Here is a 19,759-nt window from a genome sequence, read left to right on the forward strand (position 1 = left end):
AAGAACTAAACGGACACCTTCAACTTCTGACTTTAAAAAAATATCTGGGAAAGCGGCGTCAACGAACAAAACTCCAGACCGGTAAACTTACCTTCCAAAAGTAGGTAAGTTGTGGCGAAAACTGTCAACTTTGTCAATGCTAGCAATCAACCATAACGTTGACGCTAGCTATTAGCTGCTTGATGTAGCATAAGACAGGTGGAGACCGACGAACTACATCGAATTAGTGTTTAAAAATAAAAAGTAAAAAAAACAAAAAACTCCCATCCTCGGCCGTACAGATTAAACGTTAAATAAAGTTGAACAAAGGGTCCGACATGAAGCTGTTCACAATGTCACACTTGTCAGCGTTGTGACTAATACGTTTGTCTGACAGCCGGTTGGACAACTCTCAAGACGGAGCAGCAGTCCAGCGGGCGGCGACGCTAATCATGTTGTGAGGGTGAGACGTAAAGATATTCGTTCTCTAGAGCTCCATTAAAACTTCGCATGCGGGTTTAGCGGCTCACTCATTTCTACTCTGCCAATTTCTATGTTGGCTCAACGCGCATGCGTATGGCGTTATTTACTATACGTTTTTGATTAAAAAAATATACTAGTTGAGCCGTACAGTCCATATAACTGGTGGCGAGAAATTCCATGTTTTAGTAACCAGAGGAAGACAAAAGGTGTGTGGTTGCAACATTATACGTGTTTTTATACTTTTCTCCGCGAGCTCGTGCTGGGCGCTTAATAGTGACGTCACGCGTTTGACATTGGCATGGGCCGAGCAAGAAGGGTAACGCTATTCTAACTATATTCCTATAAACGCAACATTGGGCTGTTCACACTCGGATTTAGTGACGTTTTAATTGTCCGTGAGCATATTTGGATGGTTATCTAGACTGTGTACACGTCAAATTCGCGAGCGCTAACTACAGCACATTATTAGCCACATACTTGGATGATCTGCTAACATTGTCCTTGTTCCCTCCTAAACAGCATTTCTGGTAGTGATGGCGAGGCATTTGTTTTCAAAGTCGCTCTTGGGGCTCATCATGGAAAATTCGTGCTTAATGCAGCGGAAGGCATTCAGGTAAATATTCTGGTCATTTTACAAATTAACATTTCGTTGACAGTGCATCCAGAATGTATTCACAGCGCTTCACTGTTTCCACATTTTGTTTATGTTAATAATTTCTGACCAAAAAAATCAACACAAAATACCCTATGTTGACAATGTGAAAATGTTATTTTCTTATTTTATCAAATGTATTCAATCAATGAATACCATCCATCCATCGATCTTCTTCCCCTTATCCGAGGTCGGGTCGCGGGGGCAGTAGCCTAATCAAGGAAGCCCAGACTTCCCTCTCCCCAGCCACTTCATCCAGCTCTTCCCGGGAGATCCCGAGGCGTTCCCAGGCCAGCCAGGAGACATAGTCTTCCCAACGTGTCCTGGGTCTTCCCCGTGGCCTCCTACCGGTCGGACGTGCCCTAACCTTCGGGTGGCATCCTGACCAGATGCCCGAACCACCTCATCTGGCTCCTCTCGATGTGGAGGAGCAGCGGCTTTACTTAAAGCTCCCCCCGGATGGCAGAGCCCCGCCACCCGGCGGAGGAAGCTCATTTCGGCCGCTTGTACCCGTGATCTTGTGCTTTCAGTCATAACCCAAAGCTCATGACCATAGGTGAGGATGGGAACGTAGGTCGACCGGTAAATTGAGAGCTTTGCCTTCTGGCTCAGCTCCTTTACCACAACGGATCGATACAGCGCCCGCATTACTGAAGACGCCGCACCGATCCACCTGTCGATCTCACGATCAACTCTTCCCTCACTCGTGAACAAGACTCCGAGGTACGTGAACTCCTCCACTTGGGGCAAGATCTCCTCCCCATCCCGGAGATGGCACTCCACCCTTTTCCGGGTGAGAACCATGGACTCGGACTTGGAAGTGCTTCACACTCATAAATTGATTAACGTGGACCCCAACTTAAACACGTTGAAAAATTTATTCGAGTGTTACCATTTAGTGGTCAATTGTACGGAATATATACTGTACTGTGCAATCTACTAATAAAAGTTTCAATCAATCAATCAAAGTTTATTTATATAGTCCTAAATCACGAGTGTCTCAAAGGGCTGCACAAGCCGCAACGACATCCTTGGCTGAGATCCCGCATCAGGGCAAGAACAAACTCAACCTAATGGGATACAATGAGAAACCTTGGAGGGGACCGCAGGTGCACAGAGGAGTGGTCCACCCTGGGTCCCGACTTTGAACATACGGTATAGCAAATCATATGTTGATTGATTGAGACTTTTATTAGTAGATTGCACAGTACAGTACATATTCCGTAATATTGACCACTAAATGGTAACACCCGAATAAGTTTTTCAACTTGTTTAAGTCCACGTTAATCAATTCATGGTATAAATATATACTATCAGCATAATACAGTCATCACACAAGTTAACCATCAGAGTATATACATTGAATTATTTACATTATTTAATATATAAATATGAGTGTGAGCCACTATAATATTTATTTACAATGTGGTCACCTAATAACCTCTCCACGCAGGAGAGGGGGGCAGACCAGAAAAGAGACGGCAGATCAACTGGTCTAAAAGGGGGGTCTATTTAAAGGCTAGTGTATACAAATGAGTTTTAAGATGGGACTTGAATGCTTCTACTGAGGTAGTATTAAAACTTAAAAACTAAAAAATGACATGCACGTACTGTAAGTATTCACAACCTTTGCTCAATACTTTGTTGATGCACCTTTGGCAGCAATTACAGCCTCAAATCTTTTTGAATACGATGCCACAATCTTGGCAAGCCTATATTTGGGCAGTTTCACCCATTCCTCTTTGCAGCACCTCTCAAGCTCCATCAGATTAAATGGGAAGCGTTGGGTTTTCATCCAGGATGTCTCTGTACATTGCTGCATTAATGTTGGTCTACTCAGGGAGGTGACCAAGAACCTGATGGTCACTCTCAGAGCTACAGCATTCCTCTGTGGAGAGAGGAAAACCATCCCGAAGGACAACCACCTCTGCAGAAATCCACTAATCAGGCCTATATGGTATATTGTCCAGAGAAAAGCCATTTCTTAGTAAAACAAAAATGTATCTTTTTGGCGTGAATGCAAGGTGTCATGTTTGAGGAAGAAACCAGGCACTGCTCTTCACCAGGCCAATACCATCACTACAGTGAAGCATGGTGGTGGCAGCAGCATGCTGTGGGATGTTTTTCAGCTGCAGAAACTGGGAGACTAGTCAGGATAGATATGAATAAATAGGAACACCGCAATCTACAGACACACCTTGGATGAAAACCTGTAATTGCTGCCAAATGTGCATCAACAAAGTATTGAACAAAGGCTGTGAATACTTATGTACAGTAAAAAAAAAAAAAAAAAGATTTCACATTGTCATTATGGGGTATTGAGGATAACATTTTATTTATTCCATTGTGGAATAAGACTAACATAACAAAATGTGGAAAAAGTTAAGCTCTGTGAAGACTTTCTAAATGCACTGAGTTATGGTGATTTTTCTTTTGCAATTTATTCCATCAAGAGTATTTTAACAATATCATTTTGATTGTGCACCAACATATGTACAACTTACATTGTGTGTTGCATAGCTTTCCAAAGTGTTTATATTGTTATACTATATACTACTCAAACATAATTAAAAAGAAAAGAATGGAGTATGTGAAGAAGAAATAAATACTAATAAGCAAATGAGTTACAAGAAAAGAAGTACAGTATACAGCACACTTGTCAAACTCAAGTTTTTTTCTGATATGGTACTTGGTGAAAAAAGTTTTAGAACCACTGCACTAAATAATTCATGCAGGCAGTGATGGGCAGTAACACGCTACATGTAGCTAAGCTACGTAGCTTGACTACATTTTCTAGTAGCTTGGCGGTAGCTTTGCTACTTTTTTAACGAGTAGCTTAGCTATTTTTAGTTCCATGTAGCGAACTTACATCAACGCTACAAGGTGCAAAATAGAGAATATGGACTGTGAATCCAGGCCAAAAAATAAGGAGAAAATACAATAACCTGGATGAATTAGAACATCCATACATACGGACAAAATCCATGATTGGTTGGTGTTCGTATGAGTCACAATTGGCTAAGGCTAGGGCGAAATATTACGGACTGGCCAATCAGAGGCAAAATAAGGCGAGTCATCAAAACCAGGAAGCAAAATCATATTCACGCACTCATGTCACATGACGACAAGGGAGTCAGAGACAGAAGGATGCTTCAAGCTGACCACTCAAAAAAAAACATACTTCAAAATGGTAGAGGGATTCTCTCCTGCAGATGAGATTTTTCCTTTAGTGATGACGATGACGTGCAGGAAGTCCACAATAACGTGTGTCCTTGTCTTATTTTGACAAATGTATACATTTGGAGAAAACAATGCCCAAAACCTTAGTTTTTAGTTGTTTACTCTAAACCAAAATCATAACTGCTCTCTTCATCTTAGACGTTCAACACACATTTAGGAACACACATGAAGTTGAATTCATTAGAAGTTTACTGCACATAACCGCTACCAACTGTTCCCAAACACACAAGTCATTGTTTTTTTTGTCAAGACATAGATTGATGCCGTTTCTTTAATGTAGGCAGAGAAATGAATAACACAGGGGTGGGCCAAAAAAAAAAAGGCAAACTAAAACATACATACAGTGGGGTGCAGGGACCCTTAGAGGTAGTTGTAGGGTGTCCCCAGCTAAGAGTTATTAGTAATGTACCAGATGTGGCCCACGAAAGCCTGGAATTAATTTGGAAGTCTTTTTTCAGTAAATGTAGTCAACTTTCTATTTTGACAGAAAATAATAATGTACTGCAAGGAATATAACATATTTTTAACTTGATCTAATATTACATTCCAAACATTTTTGGCTTTAAAATTAAAATAAGTACTTAAATATCGCCTTGACCCGTAATTTTAAAGCAAGTTATCTATAAAATTGTGCACTGTTAACATTTTTACGGTAAAAACAAAACTGTGGTAACGTTTTTCCATGTACAGTAATAAACCGTAAAACAATCCGATTTTACAGTGAAAGCTGTGGTACAGTTTTTCCATTTTCCATTTATATGCTGTAAAAAAATCGTAAATTTTACCGTAAAATTTTGGCAAATGAGCTGTCAGTTTTTATACTGTAAAATCTACATATTTTTTTTAGTGTATGTAAAAAAATATATAATTGTGTAATATCATGGGGTAATTTATATATTATTCACTGTTACAAGCGGCCCTCTGAGGGCAGCCATAACTTGCCATGTGGCTCTCAATGAAAATGAGTTTGACATCCCTGGTATAGCTTGTGCAATGTTTAAGTAAAATTAAGAAATACAAGTAAAAAATATATAAAATAACATAAGAGTAGATATAATAGGAATGAATTGAAATAAATATAATTTAAAAAGTAGATATTAAGAAAAATAGATCCAAGAGTGAAAAAATTGACAGACATAATTCACAAAAAATGGTGGATATAGATTAAGCAGTGATGAAGGGAAGGAAAAAAGTGTTATCAATAAAATATTAAGGACATGAGTTAATTATTGCACAAGGCTACTGTAGCTTGTACAGTGTTAAGAAAAAGGAAGAAATACAAATGTTTTAAATAATCAAGTAAGCCAAAATAGAATACAATTGTGACTATTGTCCCAGCATCCTGTCCTATAAACTCTCTTAAATGTACTTGTCCTTATAGTCTGTCTGCTGTGGCAGCTGCCATTCAGAAGATGACCAGAGTGAGAGTTGTGGACAACAGCACACTTGGAAGTACAGGATACCGTCGGCCGCCAAGAGTGATCCATGTCTACACCAAGAATGGTATCGGAAAAGTTGGAGATAAAGTATTGCTGGCCATTAAAGGACAGAAGAAGGCAGCGCTTATCGTCGGTCACAAAATGCCCGGAAAACCAATGACTCCACGCTTTGATTCAAATAATGTCGTTCTGCTCGAAGAAAACGGGAACCCGACAGGAACAAGGATCAAGGTCCCCTTACCCACACATTTACGTAAATTGGAAGGGGACTACTCAAAGGTGTTGGCAATCGCAAATTCTTTTGTTTGAAAGGACAGATTTCTCCACTTATCAGTCATTTTATGAATTCCATAACTGTATGTATGGTAACAGGCTGAAGTTTTGTTGACACTGCTCTCTGTGCTTACAATAAATATGGCCTTTACCGTAAATGCATGTAGGTCAACTTAATATTATGATGAACACAATGAACAAACTTGAAAAAGAGTGATGTTAATGGTAATATTTATTGAAGGCACAACACACATTCTCAACACAAAACACAACTGGCACATTTTAATAGCTAATGACAGGTATAAGGCATTCAATATTATGATCCCTGTGAATATTAGCGACAGTGTTTCTCAATGTGAGGCATCTTTGCTAGCAGCTTCAACTAAAAAATCAGTGCAAAATGAAACCTTAAGGTCAAACTTCATACATTAGCTGCTTGTTTTCAGAACAGAAAAAACCTGTTAATAGAGAATAAATCACAAGATCAAGTCTGTACTGCCATCTACTGATGAAAACTTGAATTAACACTGCTGAAAAAATGAGTTGGTAAAACTTAACATGAGTACATGATATTGGTTAGTAGAACCCATACAGTCACTATTTAAAGTTTCAATACATTTTATTTAGCAGGCTTTTTAAAGATCACCAACCCAAAACATAGAATGTTATTTGGTATCTCCATGCAAATAACTTGAGATTCTGTGGCTATACATATTACTCGTGCAGGACATAGGTGACAGTTAAGCTGCATACTTTAGGTTTGCATAGTTTCTAAGTGTCTGTTGGGAGACACCTGGCCTGAAAGGACTTTAAGGATGTGTGTGTGTGTATACAGCTTCTTTGCTACTTTGGGTATGCTTAAGTGAGAAATGTTACTAGATTATCAAGGCTGAGCGTTAAAACAATCATGGCAGTCTGCAGGGCGCTGAGTCTATGCCGTCCTTCACCTGGTAGGTGTACAGTTGTCTTCAACCACACATAGTCATGTAGAGCCACTAGCAATGAGATTTGAGAGGGATAAAGTGAGAAACGTTGGGTGTAAGTGTTGCAGGGTACTATTAAATGTTATGTGAAAAAAGTGACATTTTTATTGTTAAAGCAGTAATATGTCTGTTTATGACCTATCATCTTCCGCATGTATTTGTTCCGCTGTTGGGAGCAGGTTTGTGCAACTTTCTGAATTACACTGGGGATTCCAATTCGATTTCCATCCATCCATCCATTTCTACCGCTTGTCCCTTTCGGGGTCGCGGGGGGTGCTGGAGCCTATCTCAGCTGCATTTGGGCGGAAGGCGGGGTACACCCTGGACAAGTTGCCACCTCATCGCAGGGCCGCATTTGAATCTTGTTTTTAATATTAATTGAGGTTGCATACAATTTCCCCTCGGGAATTAATAAAGTACTATCTAATCTACAGGAAGTATAATTGTAATTCCAGTTTGAATTGAAGGAAGCTGAATTTAAATTCTACGAATGTAGATGTATTCCAGAATCATGTTTTACAGTATATTACTGTGTCCTTAATTTTTCATTGCTGCCGGATGTTGGCCATGTGCAGAATTACAGTGTGGCCTTTCATTAGCATTTAAAATACTAACACACAAATGACAAGTAAGGGTTACTCGAAGCACTTTTAAACTGTCAAATTTAGGATTAGGGTTAGGCAAGACGCTTTGAATACAATATTGTATGACCTCAGGCTAAAATTGTTCGGGAGTTACAGAAACAGTTAAAAGTAATTATATGATAATTAAATATAAAAATAAATATGAAAACATGTTTTTGATAGGCACAAGGAGGAGGAAACAAAATGTTAAAGGGGAACGGCACTTTTTGGGGGAATTTTGCCTATTGTTCACAATCATGAAAGACATGACGATGGATGCTATTTTTTATTTTTTGCATTCTCAATATTAAATAAATGCAATCAAAAGTTCACTTATAATGGAGGTGCGCAATTTTGCCTTTAAAGCCCTTAAAAAAAACATCCAAACACCTCCATTGAGATTTTATATACATGACTTTATATACATTGAGATTTTATATACATGACTTGGAAATTGTGTTAGATGTAAATATAAATGGAATACAATGATTTGCAAATCATTTTCAACCCATATTTAGTTGAATATGCTACAAAGACAACATATTTGATGTTCAAACTGATAAACATTTTTTTTGTGCAAATAATCATTAACTTTAGAAATTGATGCCAGCAACACGTGACAAAGAAGTTGGGAAAGGTGGCAATAAATACTGATAAAGTTGAGGAATGCTCATCAAACACTTATTTGGAACATCCCACAGGTGAACAGGCAAATTGGGAACAGGTGGGTGCCATGATTGGGTATAAAAGTAGATTCCATGAAATGTTCAGTCATTCACAAACAAGGATGGGGCGAGGGTCACCACTTTGTCAACAAATGCGTGAGCAAATTGTTGAAGAGTTTAAGAAATACCTTTCTCAACCAGCTATTGCAAGGAATTTAGGGATTTCACCATCTACGGTCCGTAATATCATCAAAGGGTTCAGAGAATCTGGAGAAATCACTGCACGTAAGCAGCTAAGCCCGTGACCTTCGATCCCTCAGGCTGTACTGCATCAACAAGCGACATCAGTGTGTAAAGGATATCACCACATGGGCTCAGGAACACTTCAGAAACCCATTGTCAGTAACTACAGTTGGTCGCTACATCTGTAAGTGCAAGTTAAAACTCTCCTATGCAAGGCAAAAAACGTTTATCAACAACACCCAGAAACGCCGTCGGCTTCGCTGGGCCTGAGCTCATCTAAGATGGACTGATACAAAGTGGAAAAGTGTTCTGTGGTCTGACGAGTCCACATTTCAAATTGTTTTTGGAAACTGTGGACGTCGTGTCCTCCGGACCAAAGAGGAAAAGAACCATCCGGATTGTTATAGGCGCAAAGTGTAAAAGCCAGCATCTGTGATGGTATGGGGGTGTATTCGTGCCCAAGACATGGGTAACTTACACATCTGTGAAGGCGCCATTAATGCTGAAAGGTACATACAGGTTTTGGAGCAACATATGTTGCCATCCAAGCAACGTTACCATGGACGCCCCTGCTTATTTCAGCAAGACAATGCCAAGCCACGTGGCTTCATAGTAAAAGAGTGCGGGTACTAGACTGGCCTGCCTGTAGTCCAGAACTGTCTCCCATTGAAAATGTGTGGCGCATTAACACTCGATGATGTTAAGCTGTACATCAAGCAAGAATGGGAAAGAATTCCACCTGAGAAGCTTAAAAAGTGTGTCTCCTCAGTTCCCACACGTTTACTGAGTGTTGTTAAAAGGAAAGGCCATGTAACACAGTGGTGAACATGCCCTTTCCCAACTACTTTGGCACGTGTTGCAGCCATGAAATTCTAAGTTAATTATTTGCAAAAAAAAAATAAAGTTTATGAGTTTGAACATCAAATATCTTGTCTTTGTAGTGCATTCAATTGAATATGGGTTGAAAAGGATTTGCAAATCATTGTATTCCGTTTATATTTACATATAACACAATTTCCCAACTCATATGGAAACGGGGTTTGTAAATATACACTACCGTTCAAAAGTTTGGGGTCACCCAAACAATTTTGTGGAATAGCCTTCATTTCTAAAAACAAGAATAGACTGTCGAGTTTCAAATGAAAGTTCTCTTTTTCTGGCCATTTTGAGCGTTTAATTGACCCCACAAATGTGATGCTCCAGAAACTCAATCTGCTCAAAGGAAGGTCAGTTTTGTAGCTTCTGTAACGAGCTAAACTGTTTTCAGATGTGTGAACATGATTGCACAAGGGTTTTCTAATCATCAATTAGCCTTCTGAGCCAATGAGCAAACACATTGTACCATTAGAACACTGGAGTGATAGTTGCTGGAAATGGGCCTCTATACACCTATGTAGATATTGCACCAAAAACCAGACATTTGCAGCTAGAATAGTCATTTACCACATTAGCAATGTATACAGTGTATTTCTTTAAAGTTAAGACTAGTTTAAAGTTATCTTCATTGAAAATTACAGTGCTTTTCCTTCAAAAATAAGGACATTTCAATGTGACCCCAAACTTTTGAACGGTAGTGTATATGTAATGTAGTAACAGGCACATCTATAATAACTTTTAATATTTACGTATTTTGATCATTTTAAGCATATAATAATAATAATAATACCTGGGATTTATATAGCGCTTTTCTAAGTACCCAAAGTCGCTTTACATGTTAAAAACTCATCATTCATTCACACCTGGTGGTGGTAAGCTACTTTCATAGCCACAACTGCCCTGGGGTAGACTGACAGAAGCGTGGCTGCCAATTTGCGCCTACGGCCCCTCCGACCACCACCTATCATTCATTCAACATTCATTCACCGGTGTGAGCGGCACCGAGGGCAAGGGTGAAGTGTCCTGCCCAAGGACACAACGGCATGGTAAGAGGCGGGGAGCGAACCTGCAACCCTCAGGTTTCTGACACGGGCGCTCTACCTACTACGCCATGCCGCCCCCTGATGTGCATTAATTTAAAAAACACATCACAATGTTTACATTGTTTTCCCAATACTGATTATTACTCACTGCATATTTCATGAGAGCCAACAAACATAATAAAACATCACTTACTGTGCAAAGTCTGCCGTCATTAGGACGCAGACTGCTAGGATGTTCATATATTCCCATTTAGATGAAAAATGTCTCATAATCCTCACAAAGAAAGGGGGTGGGGGGTCGGGGGGAACACGCGTCTTTTCTTGTCGTCCTTGCCAGTTTTGGGTCCTAAATCGCTGTCAAAGTGTACCAACTTCTCGGAATACCTACTCAGATGTCTCATGCCCAGGTGAGATGCATGGTTTATGATCTAGAATAAACTTACAGGGAGCAATGAAGCGAGAAAGCAGCAGACCACTCGATGATGTAAACAAAGGGAGACACGGAAGTCACTATATTGTTCGTCTGCGTTAGCGGTTAGAGTAACAATATCACTAATACTTGGTTAATATTCAAGTCACAAAATGTAAATGTAGTATAGTTGGCGGTTTTTGAATGGTTTTTTGTTGGATTTTATGGGCGAAAAAGAGAATAAGCGGACTTTTATTTACAAGTTGGGATGCTTTTTAAAAAATCCATTCTTTGTCATGTCTTTCATAATGATTGTGAAAGAGAGGCAATATTTTAAAAAAAAAGTGCAGTTTCTCTTTAAGGTTCTAATGTATTTACACTACCGTTCAAAAGTTTGAGGTCACATTGAAATGTCCTTATTTTTCAATGAAAATAACTTTAAACTAGTCTTAACTTTAAAGAAATACACTCTATACATTGCTAATGTGGTAAATGACTATTCTAGCTGCAAATGTCTGGTTTTTGGTGCAATATCTACATAGGTGTATAGAGGCCCATTTCCAGCAACTATCACTCCAGTGTTCTAATGGTACAATGTGTTTGATCATTGGCTCAGAAGGCTAATTGATTATTAGAAAACCCTTGTGCAATCATGTTCACACATCTGAAAACAGTTTGACTCGTTACAGAAGCTACAAAACTGACCTTCCTTTGAGCAGATTGAGTTTCTGGAGCATCACATTTGTGGGGTCAATTAAACGCTCAAAATGGCCAGAAAAAGAGAACTTTCATCTGAAACTCGACAGTCTATTCTTGTTCTTAGAAATGAAGGCTATTCCACAAAATTTTTGGGTGACCCCAAACTTTTGAACGATAGTGTATATTAACTACATTTGATGAAATGATATTGGGTTTATTGTGACTCATCATGGATATATTTATATATGATATGTATCCTGTATTTATAGACCAAATATTAAAAAAGGTTGTGGTGTATTGTTTTGATGATAAAGGAGCAGATTAATATTAATATCATATCAGAGTGGCGAGGCAGGACATTATAAGCCTTTGCTTCTTCCTGCTCCTTTTTGGACACACACTATGTTTTGTTAATATTTTTTTTACTATTGTTGTTTTTTTTTTTAAACATATTGTATTAGAGAGGCTAGGTTTGTTTTTTGTGTTCAAAATAAATGAAAGAAATGACAAAATACATTAAACAATAAAAATGGACCGTAAAAATAAAACGTACCTCTGTTAGAGTCAGTTCAGCCACTCCTGATGTCTCTTTGTCAAACTGCTTGAAAGACCCTGTGGAAAATGTCATTAATAAGTTACTTGCTCGAAAAAATGTGTCCGCATGTGTAAAATAACATGACGGCTGGCACTCACTGAACATGGCCTCAAGCTTCACTAAGCAACAGATGAAGTTATCAAAGTCAATCATCTCATTCTCTGCATACCGGGCTACAAGAATCTGGTTCAGTTTGTTGTTTAGTTTAAAACCTGCAAAGGATGGGGACAATCATATAAAAGGTAATATAAGAATAATTATTTAATATATGAAAAAAAGAGTGAACATTTGCACCTGCTCCCTCCACAGCCAGTCGCATTTCATATGAACTCATTGCACCAGACTTGTCAAGATCGAACTGTCTAAAAACAAGCTGTAAATAAAATATAAACATATGGTCAGTGTAGTTAAAATGCTTGTCACGCACATTTAACATTAACACTAACCAGCCACTTTCGGATCTTATTCCAAAGAATCTGGAACTCCAACAGCCCCAGACGAGCACTTCCATCCTTCTGATAAAACATGGTGTTATGGTATTTAACAGCAATCAGTACAACGCTAACATTTTAACACAGTCACAGTAAACATGCTTTCGTATTCATTCCTGAGGATACATCCATGAGGTTGACCATGGTTCTGCATGATTCCATACTAAAGCCATCCGTCTTCAGATCTTTGTCTAAAACAAAACAAACTTACCATAAGTGGAGGTACACATTCCTTCCAGGAAATACATTATATACACTACAATGGAAACAGGCTACAGATGCATTGTCAAGTCTTACGCTACCAATCCATCACTGAAAATATAAACAAAACTCACGACGGCACATGACTCTGTTTAGAATGGTCCTCAGCTCCCGAATGGAAATCTCCATGTCCTGGCAGACATATAAATGATTTTATTTAAAAATTACTCTGCCTTACACATGGTACCAGCATAACTGTGCAAATGTTATATAATATGCATAATAGTAATAATGATAATACATGCTTACAAGCTGAATTGGTTCTGTGACAGAGCTCTTAACACAAAACAATTGTATCGCAACTCAACTAAAATCAATTTAATAAGTGCTTAGCCCCCCAAAACATAATTTTAACAAGAGAAACTAACTTTTTTGATAAAAAAATATTGTATAAAAAATAGGCCTGTCAAAGTTAACACGATAACTATATGCTATATGTTTCTATAACATAAAAATGCACAACAGAAATGCACAAAGAAAAGGGGACATTATGGAAATCTCCTGTTCAAAGCCATGGCAGGTCGTTCTCCTGACATGAAAAGACAATTTTATCTTCGATCACCGTGAGACGACATCATTGGAAGAACTGCCTGATAGCGCACTTTGCCGCTTGCAGAGAGGTGGAGCTTCACTTCCATGTTAGGATTACGGTTGAGTGCACTGATAACATTAGATGTAGATAGTGAATTTTATTTATATAGCATTTTTTTAGTGACTCAAAGCGCTTCCATCCATCCATTTTCTACCGCTTGTCCCTTACGGAGTTGCAGGGGGTGCTGGAGCCTATCTCAGCTGCATTCGGGCGGAAGGCGGGGTACACCCTGGACAAGTCGCCACCTCACTGCAGGGCCAACACTGATAGACAGACAACATCCACACACTAGGGACTATTTAGTGTTGCCAATCAACCTATCCCCAGGTGCATGTTTTTGGAGGTGGGAGGAAGCCGGAGTACCCGGAGGGAACCCACGCAGTCACAGGGAGAACATGCAAACCCCACACAGAAAGATCCCGAGCGCAGGATCGAACCCAGGACCTTCGTATTGTGAGGCAGATGCACTAACCCCTCTCCCACCGTGCTGCCCGACTCAAAGCGCTTTACATAGTTAAACCCAATATATACATCTTTAAGCTACATTTAACCCAGTGTTGGTGGCACTGGGAGAAGATGGTTAAGTGTCTTGCCCGAGGACACAACAGCAGTGACTAGGACTAGGAAGCAGGAATCAAACCTGGAACCCTCATGTTGCTGGCACGGCCACTCTACCAACCGAGCCACCCCGCCCCACACTAACTGCTTAAGTAAAATGGAATAAAAGCTCACGAGAAAAGACGGTAAGCAGGATGTCTAGAGTCATTTTTATATGAGACTTTCACATCGTCAAAACATGTCAAGACACCTCTTGTCATACCAATCACGCAGTTCTGGCTTCACAATAATAGTGCTATGCATCAAATCCGGTCTAACTACCGTAACAAAATTAAAATCGTCTTACATTACCAGCATGAAAGATGTTTTGTAATGTAATCTGTGATATTTTTCCTAAATACATGTTTTCTGGCAGATTGACATGAAGTGTATATTATTTTACAACCTGTACTCATTGAAGGTTTAGCAGGCTGAATATTACGTTTTATTCATAAATAGAGAAGGTTAAGATATTGTCATGCAGAAATATGAATTAACTTAACTTGTACAAGATGTGATGTACAGAGTATGAGACATTTATTTAGGTAGAAATATCACAGATTACATTAGCAAACATCTTTAACAATCAAACCATGATCATAACAATCCATATTTTGTGTTATTAGTGTGTGAAACTGGTATCTGAACACCACAAAAATTATATTTGTGATCAATCGCAATTAATTTTGAGTTAACTATGTACAAACTCAGTGGCCTAGTGGTTAGAGTGTCCGCCCTGAGATCGGTAGGTTGTGAGTTCAAACCCCGGCCGAGTCATACCAAAGACTATAAAAATGGGACACATTACCTCCCTGCTTGGCACTCAGCATCAAGGGTTGGAATTGGGGGTTAAATCACCAAAAATGATTCACGGGCGCGGCACCGCTGCTGCCCACTGCTCCCCACACCTCCCATGGGGTGAACAAGGGGATGGGTCAAATGCAGAGGACAAATTTCACCACACCTAGTGTGTGTGTGACAATCATTGGTACTTTAACTTTAACTTTAAACTGCTGCTATCCATCCATCCCTTTCCTACCGCAGGTCCTTCTCACAGTCATGGGGGGTGCTGGAGACTATCCCAGCTACTAATCGCGATTAAATATTTTAATGGTTTGACAGCCCTAATAAAAGACAATACAATTGAATGTACAATTGAATGTAATATGATAATGTACAGAATGTATCTTGAACAAAGGACTGTCAACACACCATCAGCAGCTTCTCCATATTTTCATGGATAAATATGTTTGCAGTTTGTATATTATTTCAACATTCAAGGTTGGCGTTAGAAGTTGGCGACACCCTCTGTTATGTTTTTGATTTTTTCTTTAATTCAATAAATTAACATCTGCCTCTTTACAGCAGCGTCCTTTACACTCCCTTTCTTCCTTCTCATTACTGGAAAACAAAGTTGTGTCCATCTCTAGCTATAAGCTAATGCTAGCGAGTAAGACCAGATGTTTTGGTCTGGAATTACGGGGTTCACTGTAACACAAATTTTTACTTGCAACTTAAAACATAACAATTAGCCAAGAGACAGCTCCCATCTCAAAACACTCGTAAGTTGGGGCACTCTGAAGTTGAGGTACCACTGTAATAATATACTGTACATGTGAGTAGTAACAAAATGACAAATGTGTTAAAGCCTACCTCTCCTGCTAGTTGGGCAAACATTGATTTAAAGGATTCATCAATGTCATCTTCAGTAACTTCATCCTGTAGGGAAAGTAGTTTAATATTTAACAACATTATGTAGTAAATTATCAGATCTGGTAAAATTCCTTCCGATGTGTATCACATACGTCTTCTCCGAAATCCGCAGAGATTTCATCATCAAGCTCTCTGCAAGTAACAATTAAATTATTATTTGCTGTCTATGCGTAGAGAATGTCTTTTGAAGCAAAACGGTGAGGAAAAAACACATACTCCGTTTCGGATTGCTTCTCAGTGAAGACTCGGAGCACAAAGTCGGCCTCTTTACCCGGCTCAAAGGTGGAGGGAACGATAAGGTACTCTCCGGGAGGAAGACGCAGTCGTGTGCTCACCTCCCGCAGGTTAATGAAAGTCTCGGAGCGAGCGCACGATTGATTGCTCAGGAAGAAATTCTTTTTCAGATGAACATTCTGGCAGCCTCGAAACTGAAGGAAGGAGGAAACTAGGTAGGTCAATTCATCATTTACAATCACACGCACTGGATGGACTTTTTTATTTATTTAGATAAACTGTATGAAATTAATCAAATTCAAAGCGGTTATTTACAAAAAAATATATATATTTTAAATATCCAACATCTAATTACTATAAAGAGATATTATTTAATGACATAGCTGTTGGAGTTTTCAGAAGCGTAAAACTGCACTAGATTATATTAGGAGAAGTCTTTAATATTTTAAGTAAGGTTACTCAATATTTTACTTGGATACTCTTGCAAACTACAAACACAACAATAAACACTCTGTAATCAAAGTCTTTATGACACTATTGATGCTGGCTTACCTCCTCTGGAATCTGCAAGAACACATAAAAGACAAAAATGGAACATTAAGTCGAATTAATAACACCGAGAGCAACACTATAATCGTCGCCACTCTTACCTCGTACAGCGCAAAGCCGATGGTGTGCATATCCTGACCTTGGCGCCGATACTTACGGCGGTCCTTCTGCATCAGAGCTACCAAAAAACTACAGGCGACGTCCTCATCCTCTGGGTCGTCATCTTCCTCCAGCAATGTGATCTTGTACTGAGGGTTGATCCAGAATGTGTCTGCAAGAGTTGCGGCGCTGATGTGAAGATCATCTACTTAGAAAGAAGCTTGTGTAAGAAACAGGGCTCACTAGGATGGTTCCTGCAGCCTCCGGAGGTGCTGCCTTTCCTCCATGTGCCGTGAAACTTGATGGTGTTCCAGTGGCTCAGAGTGTCCTCCTTTAGAGCGTCAGGGGTCAGGTTGCAGATTTCAAGACGGGAAAACTGCCTGAGAAACTCACTGAAGGCCATCCTGGATGAAAGGAAGATGATAGAATTGCAGTCAAAATGAGTATGATGACTTTTTAGAATTGATCTATTCTGTAAATGAGGATATCAATACCCATCTGTTAGAAGGAAAAAAACATAACTGTGGACTTACACTTGTTTAACCCTTTATAAAGGCACTCGTTTTAAACTTCAAAAAAATGTCCAGACATTAAAGGACTAAAAAATATTTGTAATAATTAGAGATGTCCGATAATATCGGTCTGCCGATATTATCAGCCGATAAATGCGTTAAAATGTAATATCGGAAATTATCAGTATCGGTTTTGTTATTATCAGTATCGGTTTTTTAATTTTTTTTATTAAATCCACATAAAAAACACAAGATACACTTACAATTAGTGCACCAACCCAAAAAACCTCCCTCCCCCATTTACACTCATTCACACATAAGGGTTGTTTCTTTCTGTTATTAATATTCTGGTTCCTACATTATATATCAACATATATCAATACAGTCTGCAAGGGATACAGTCCGTAAGCACACATGATTGTGCGTGCTGCTGGTCCACTAATAATACTGACCTTTAACAGTTAATTTTACAAATTTTCATTAATTACTAGTTTCTATGTAACTGTTTTTATATTGTTTTACTTTCTTTTTTATGCAATAAAATGTTTTTAATTTATTTATCTTATTTTATTTGATTCATTTTTTTAAAAAGTACCTTATCTTCACCATACCTGGTTGTCCAAATTAGGCATAATAATGTGTTAATTCCACGACTGTATATATCGGTATCGGTTGATATCGGTATCGGTAATTAAAGAGTTGGACAATATCGGCATATAGGATATCGGCAAAAAGCCATTATCGGACATCCCTAGTAATAATTGACATACTATTTATCACAGGACTGAGCACAAAACTACTGGTACAGTCAATGTGGAAAGATAGTATCAGCATTTTATGAGAACAAGGAGGATTTCTGGCAAAGGACAGTTTCCTTTACATTATGACATGTATAAATGTGAAAGTAGATTAACTATGACGGCCCACAGCCACACTGCTTTGCACTCAGGTTCATTTGTGCCATCACACTACACTACCGTAACTCCCCTGATTTTTGTGTACAGGTACCTAGTAGTAATTATGTTTATGGCATTAATCATCTGACAAGAATGGACAAATGTTATACAATTATAGTTCTATTCCCAGTGTCATGTAAATCAAACAATTACATTTTAAATTCAGATTAAACAGTGCAGATGTGGATTTAATTTGATTACCACAATTAAATACAGTATTCATTTTAATTTAAATGGTGTAAATGGTGTTATGGTGTCAAAGAGGCGCAAGAAGGAAAATAATATGTATGCATTCAAGGTATTTATTAAAAAACTTTAACATCATGTTCATGTTTAAAAAAAGAAAAAGTATGCCTTAGTTTTTGCGTGATTGTGTTTATTATCAATCAAACTTACTCATGGGGGGAAAACCCTACCTCTTGCCTTATGCATTTTTCGCCACTAGGTGGAGGTAAAAATGATATATCGGCATACTTTTTATTTTTTCATGGGTTCATGTCATGGGTTTATTGCCTTCCAGTGAAGCCCATCCATCCATCCTTTTTGTACCACTTGTCCCTTTTTGACTTAAATGACCAAAAATAGTTCTCTGCCCTTTAAAGACCAACACTAATCCTAACCTCAATCTAATATTTAATATTAGTTGTTCGTATAAAACATACTCATACTTTTTTATTTTACAGTAACACTTACCAGAACTCCCCATCTTCCATCCTCAGATGCAGGTCCTCTCGTTCGGATGGGTCAATTTTTTCCCATTCGGGGGAACTAAACAGAGAAGTGGTCAACATCATATGATAGGATAACCGTTGAATAAAAAGGAACAACATCAATATAGATTGATTTACTTGTCACTCCAGGCGCCGGTCCACTCCACCTGGCCCCAAGGATTACGAATTCGGATTAAATGCTCCAGTCTTCCACGGTAGTCCACCTGTGTGGCAACGAAATGATGGGTAACCTCCAACCTTGAATGCAAACAACCGCTGCGTTTCATGCAGGCGTACCTCTTTCAATCCAGTGACTGAATAGGCATGGCCTTTCACCAGCTTCTTGAATGTTACAGCTTCCATGTCAAAAGCACTTGTGATCTGTTATGAAAAAATTATACACAGAGTGTGAATTAACTTGGAAAGAAACATTGTGAAAGTGTTTTCAATGTGAATGGCAACAGCTTCAGTGTAAAGCTATGAGACTAATTTACAGAAGGTCTGCTTGATAGATAACAGGCGTAAATCTCACTCCATAACGCCTTAAGTCAACAATCATGCAACATGGACCGGAAGCAGCCACCACCCATGCATAATAAATCAAATGCATAATTAATATAAAAACCACAGTATTACTGCATAGAACCGATTGTGTGAGTCCAGTGGGAGTCATTGTATTTTCGATTGAATTAATCATTGTTTTTTTGGAAATGGGAGCAACTCACAACAGACATTTGTAAACATTTAAAGTCAATAAAAAGCTAAAATAACTAAACTTCATTGAGGCCAAACCCAAAACAGAAAGAGCCACTGTATTTGCTTTTCGAGCAGGTTCATCGAGGT

The 19,759-nt window shown here is 38.7% G+C and overlaps 3 protein-coding genes across 8 annotated transcripts in view; 1 reads left to right on the forward strand and 2 right to left on the reverse strand.

The window, feature by feature from the left end:
* LOC133657296 (CSC1-like protein 2) overlaps positions 1–511 on the reverse strand; it is a 29,304-nt gene extending 28,793 nt beyond the window's left edge. For 2 of the 3 annotated variants that reach the window (XM_062058452.1, XM_062058451.1), the window contains exon 1: positions 92–511. The gene's annotated coding sequence lies outside the window, so the exon portion shown is untranslated. The remainder of the gene's footprint in view (positions 1–91) is intronic. The other variant, XM_062058450.1, reaches the window with a different exon arrangement.
* mrpl14 (mitochondrial ribosomal protein L14) lies at positions 1–6,502 on the forward strand. 3 transcript variants are annotated; one of them, XM_062058458.1, is made up of 3 exons: positions 1–104; positions 982–1,075; positions 5,736–6,502. In XM_062058458.1, the coding sequence occupies exons 2-3, from the start codon at positions 996–998 to the stop codon at positions 6,100–6,102; spliced, it is 447 nt and encodes a 148-aa protein (XP_061914442.1). In that variant the 5' UTR covers positions 1–104; positions 982–995; the 3' UTR covers positions 6,103–6,502. The 3 variants fall into 3 exon arrangements, with proteins under 3 accessions (XP_061914442.1, XP_061914441.1, XP_061914439.1); XM_062058457.1 differs by lacking the exon at positions 1–104 and adding an exon at positions 511–668 and having other exon boundaries at positions 5,736–6,499; XM_062058455.1 differs by lacking the exon at positions 1–104 and adding an exon at positions 665–778 and having other exon boundaries at positions 5,736–6,499.
* Positions 6,281–19,759, reverse strand: part of LOC133657299 (calpain-1 catalytic subunit-like) — a 27,079-nt gene continuing 13,600 nt past the window's right edge. For both annotated transcript variants that reach the window (XM_062058454.1, XM_062058453.1), the window contains 16 exons: positions 19,214–19,297; positions 19,055–19,140; positions 18,900–18,974; positions 16,982–17,142; positions 16,741–16,910; positions 16,643–16,654; positions 16,073–16,284; positions 15,949–15,988; positions 15,797–15,862; positions 13,029–13,086; positions 12,820–12,884; positions 12,649–12,717; positions 12,497–12,575; positions 12,301–12,414; positions 12,161–12,219; positions 6,281–7,061 (listed from right to left, as the gene is read on the reverse strand). In XM_062058454.1, the coding sequence (XP_061914438.1) occupies positions 7,035–7,061; positions 12,161–12,219; positions 12,301–12,414; positions 12,497–12,575; positions 12,649–12,717; positions 12,820–12,884; positions 13,029–13,086; positions 15,797–15,862; positions 15,949–15,988; positions 16,073–16,284; positions 16,643–16,654; positions 16,741–16,910; positions 16,982–17,142; positions 18,900–18,974; positions 19,055–19,140; positions 19,214–19,297 (1,377 nt within the window). In that variant the 3' untranslated portion in view covers positions 6,281–7,034. The remainder of the gene's footprint in view (positions 7,062–12,160; positions 12,220–12,300; positions 12,415–12,496; positions 12,576–12,648; positions 12,718–12,819; positions 12,885–13,028; positions 13,087–15,796; positions 15,863–15,948; positions 15,989–16,072; positions 16,285–16,642; positions 16,655–16,740; positions 16,911–16,981; positions 17,143–18,899; positions 18,975–19,054; positions 19,141–19,213; positions 19,298–19,759) is intronic.

Source organism: Entelurus aequoreus, linkage group LG09 (genome assembly GCF_033978785.1).
Source record: "Entelurus aequoreus isolate RoL-2023_Sb linkage group LG09, RoL_Eaeq_v1.1, whole genome shotgun sequence".
Taxonomy (NCBI): Eukaryota; Metazoa; Chordata; class Actinopteri; order Syngnathiformes; family Syngnathidae; genus Entelurus; species Entelurus aequoreus.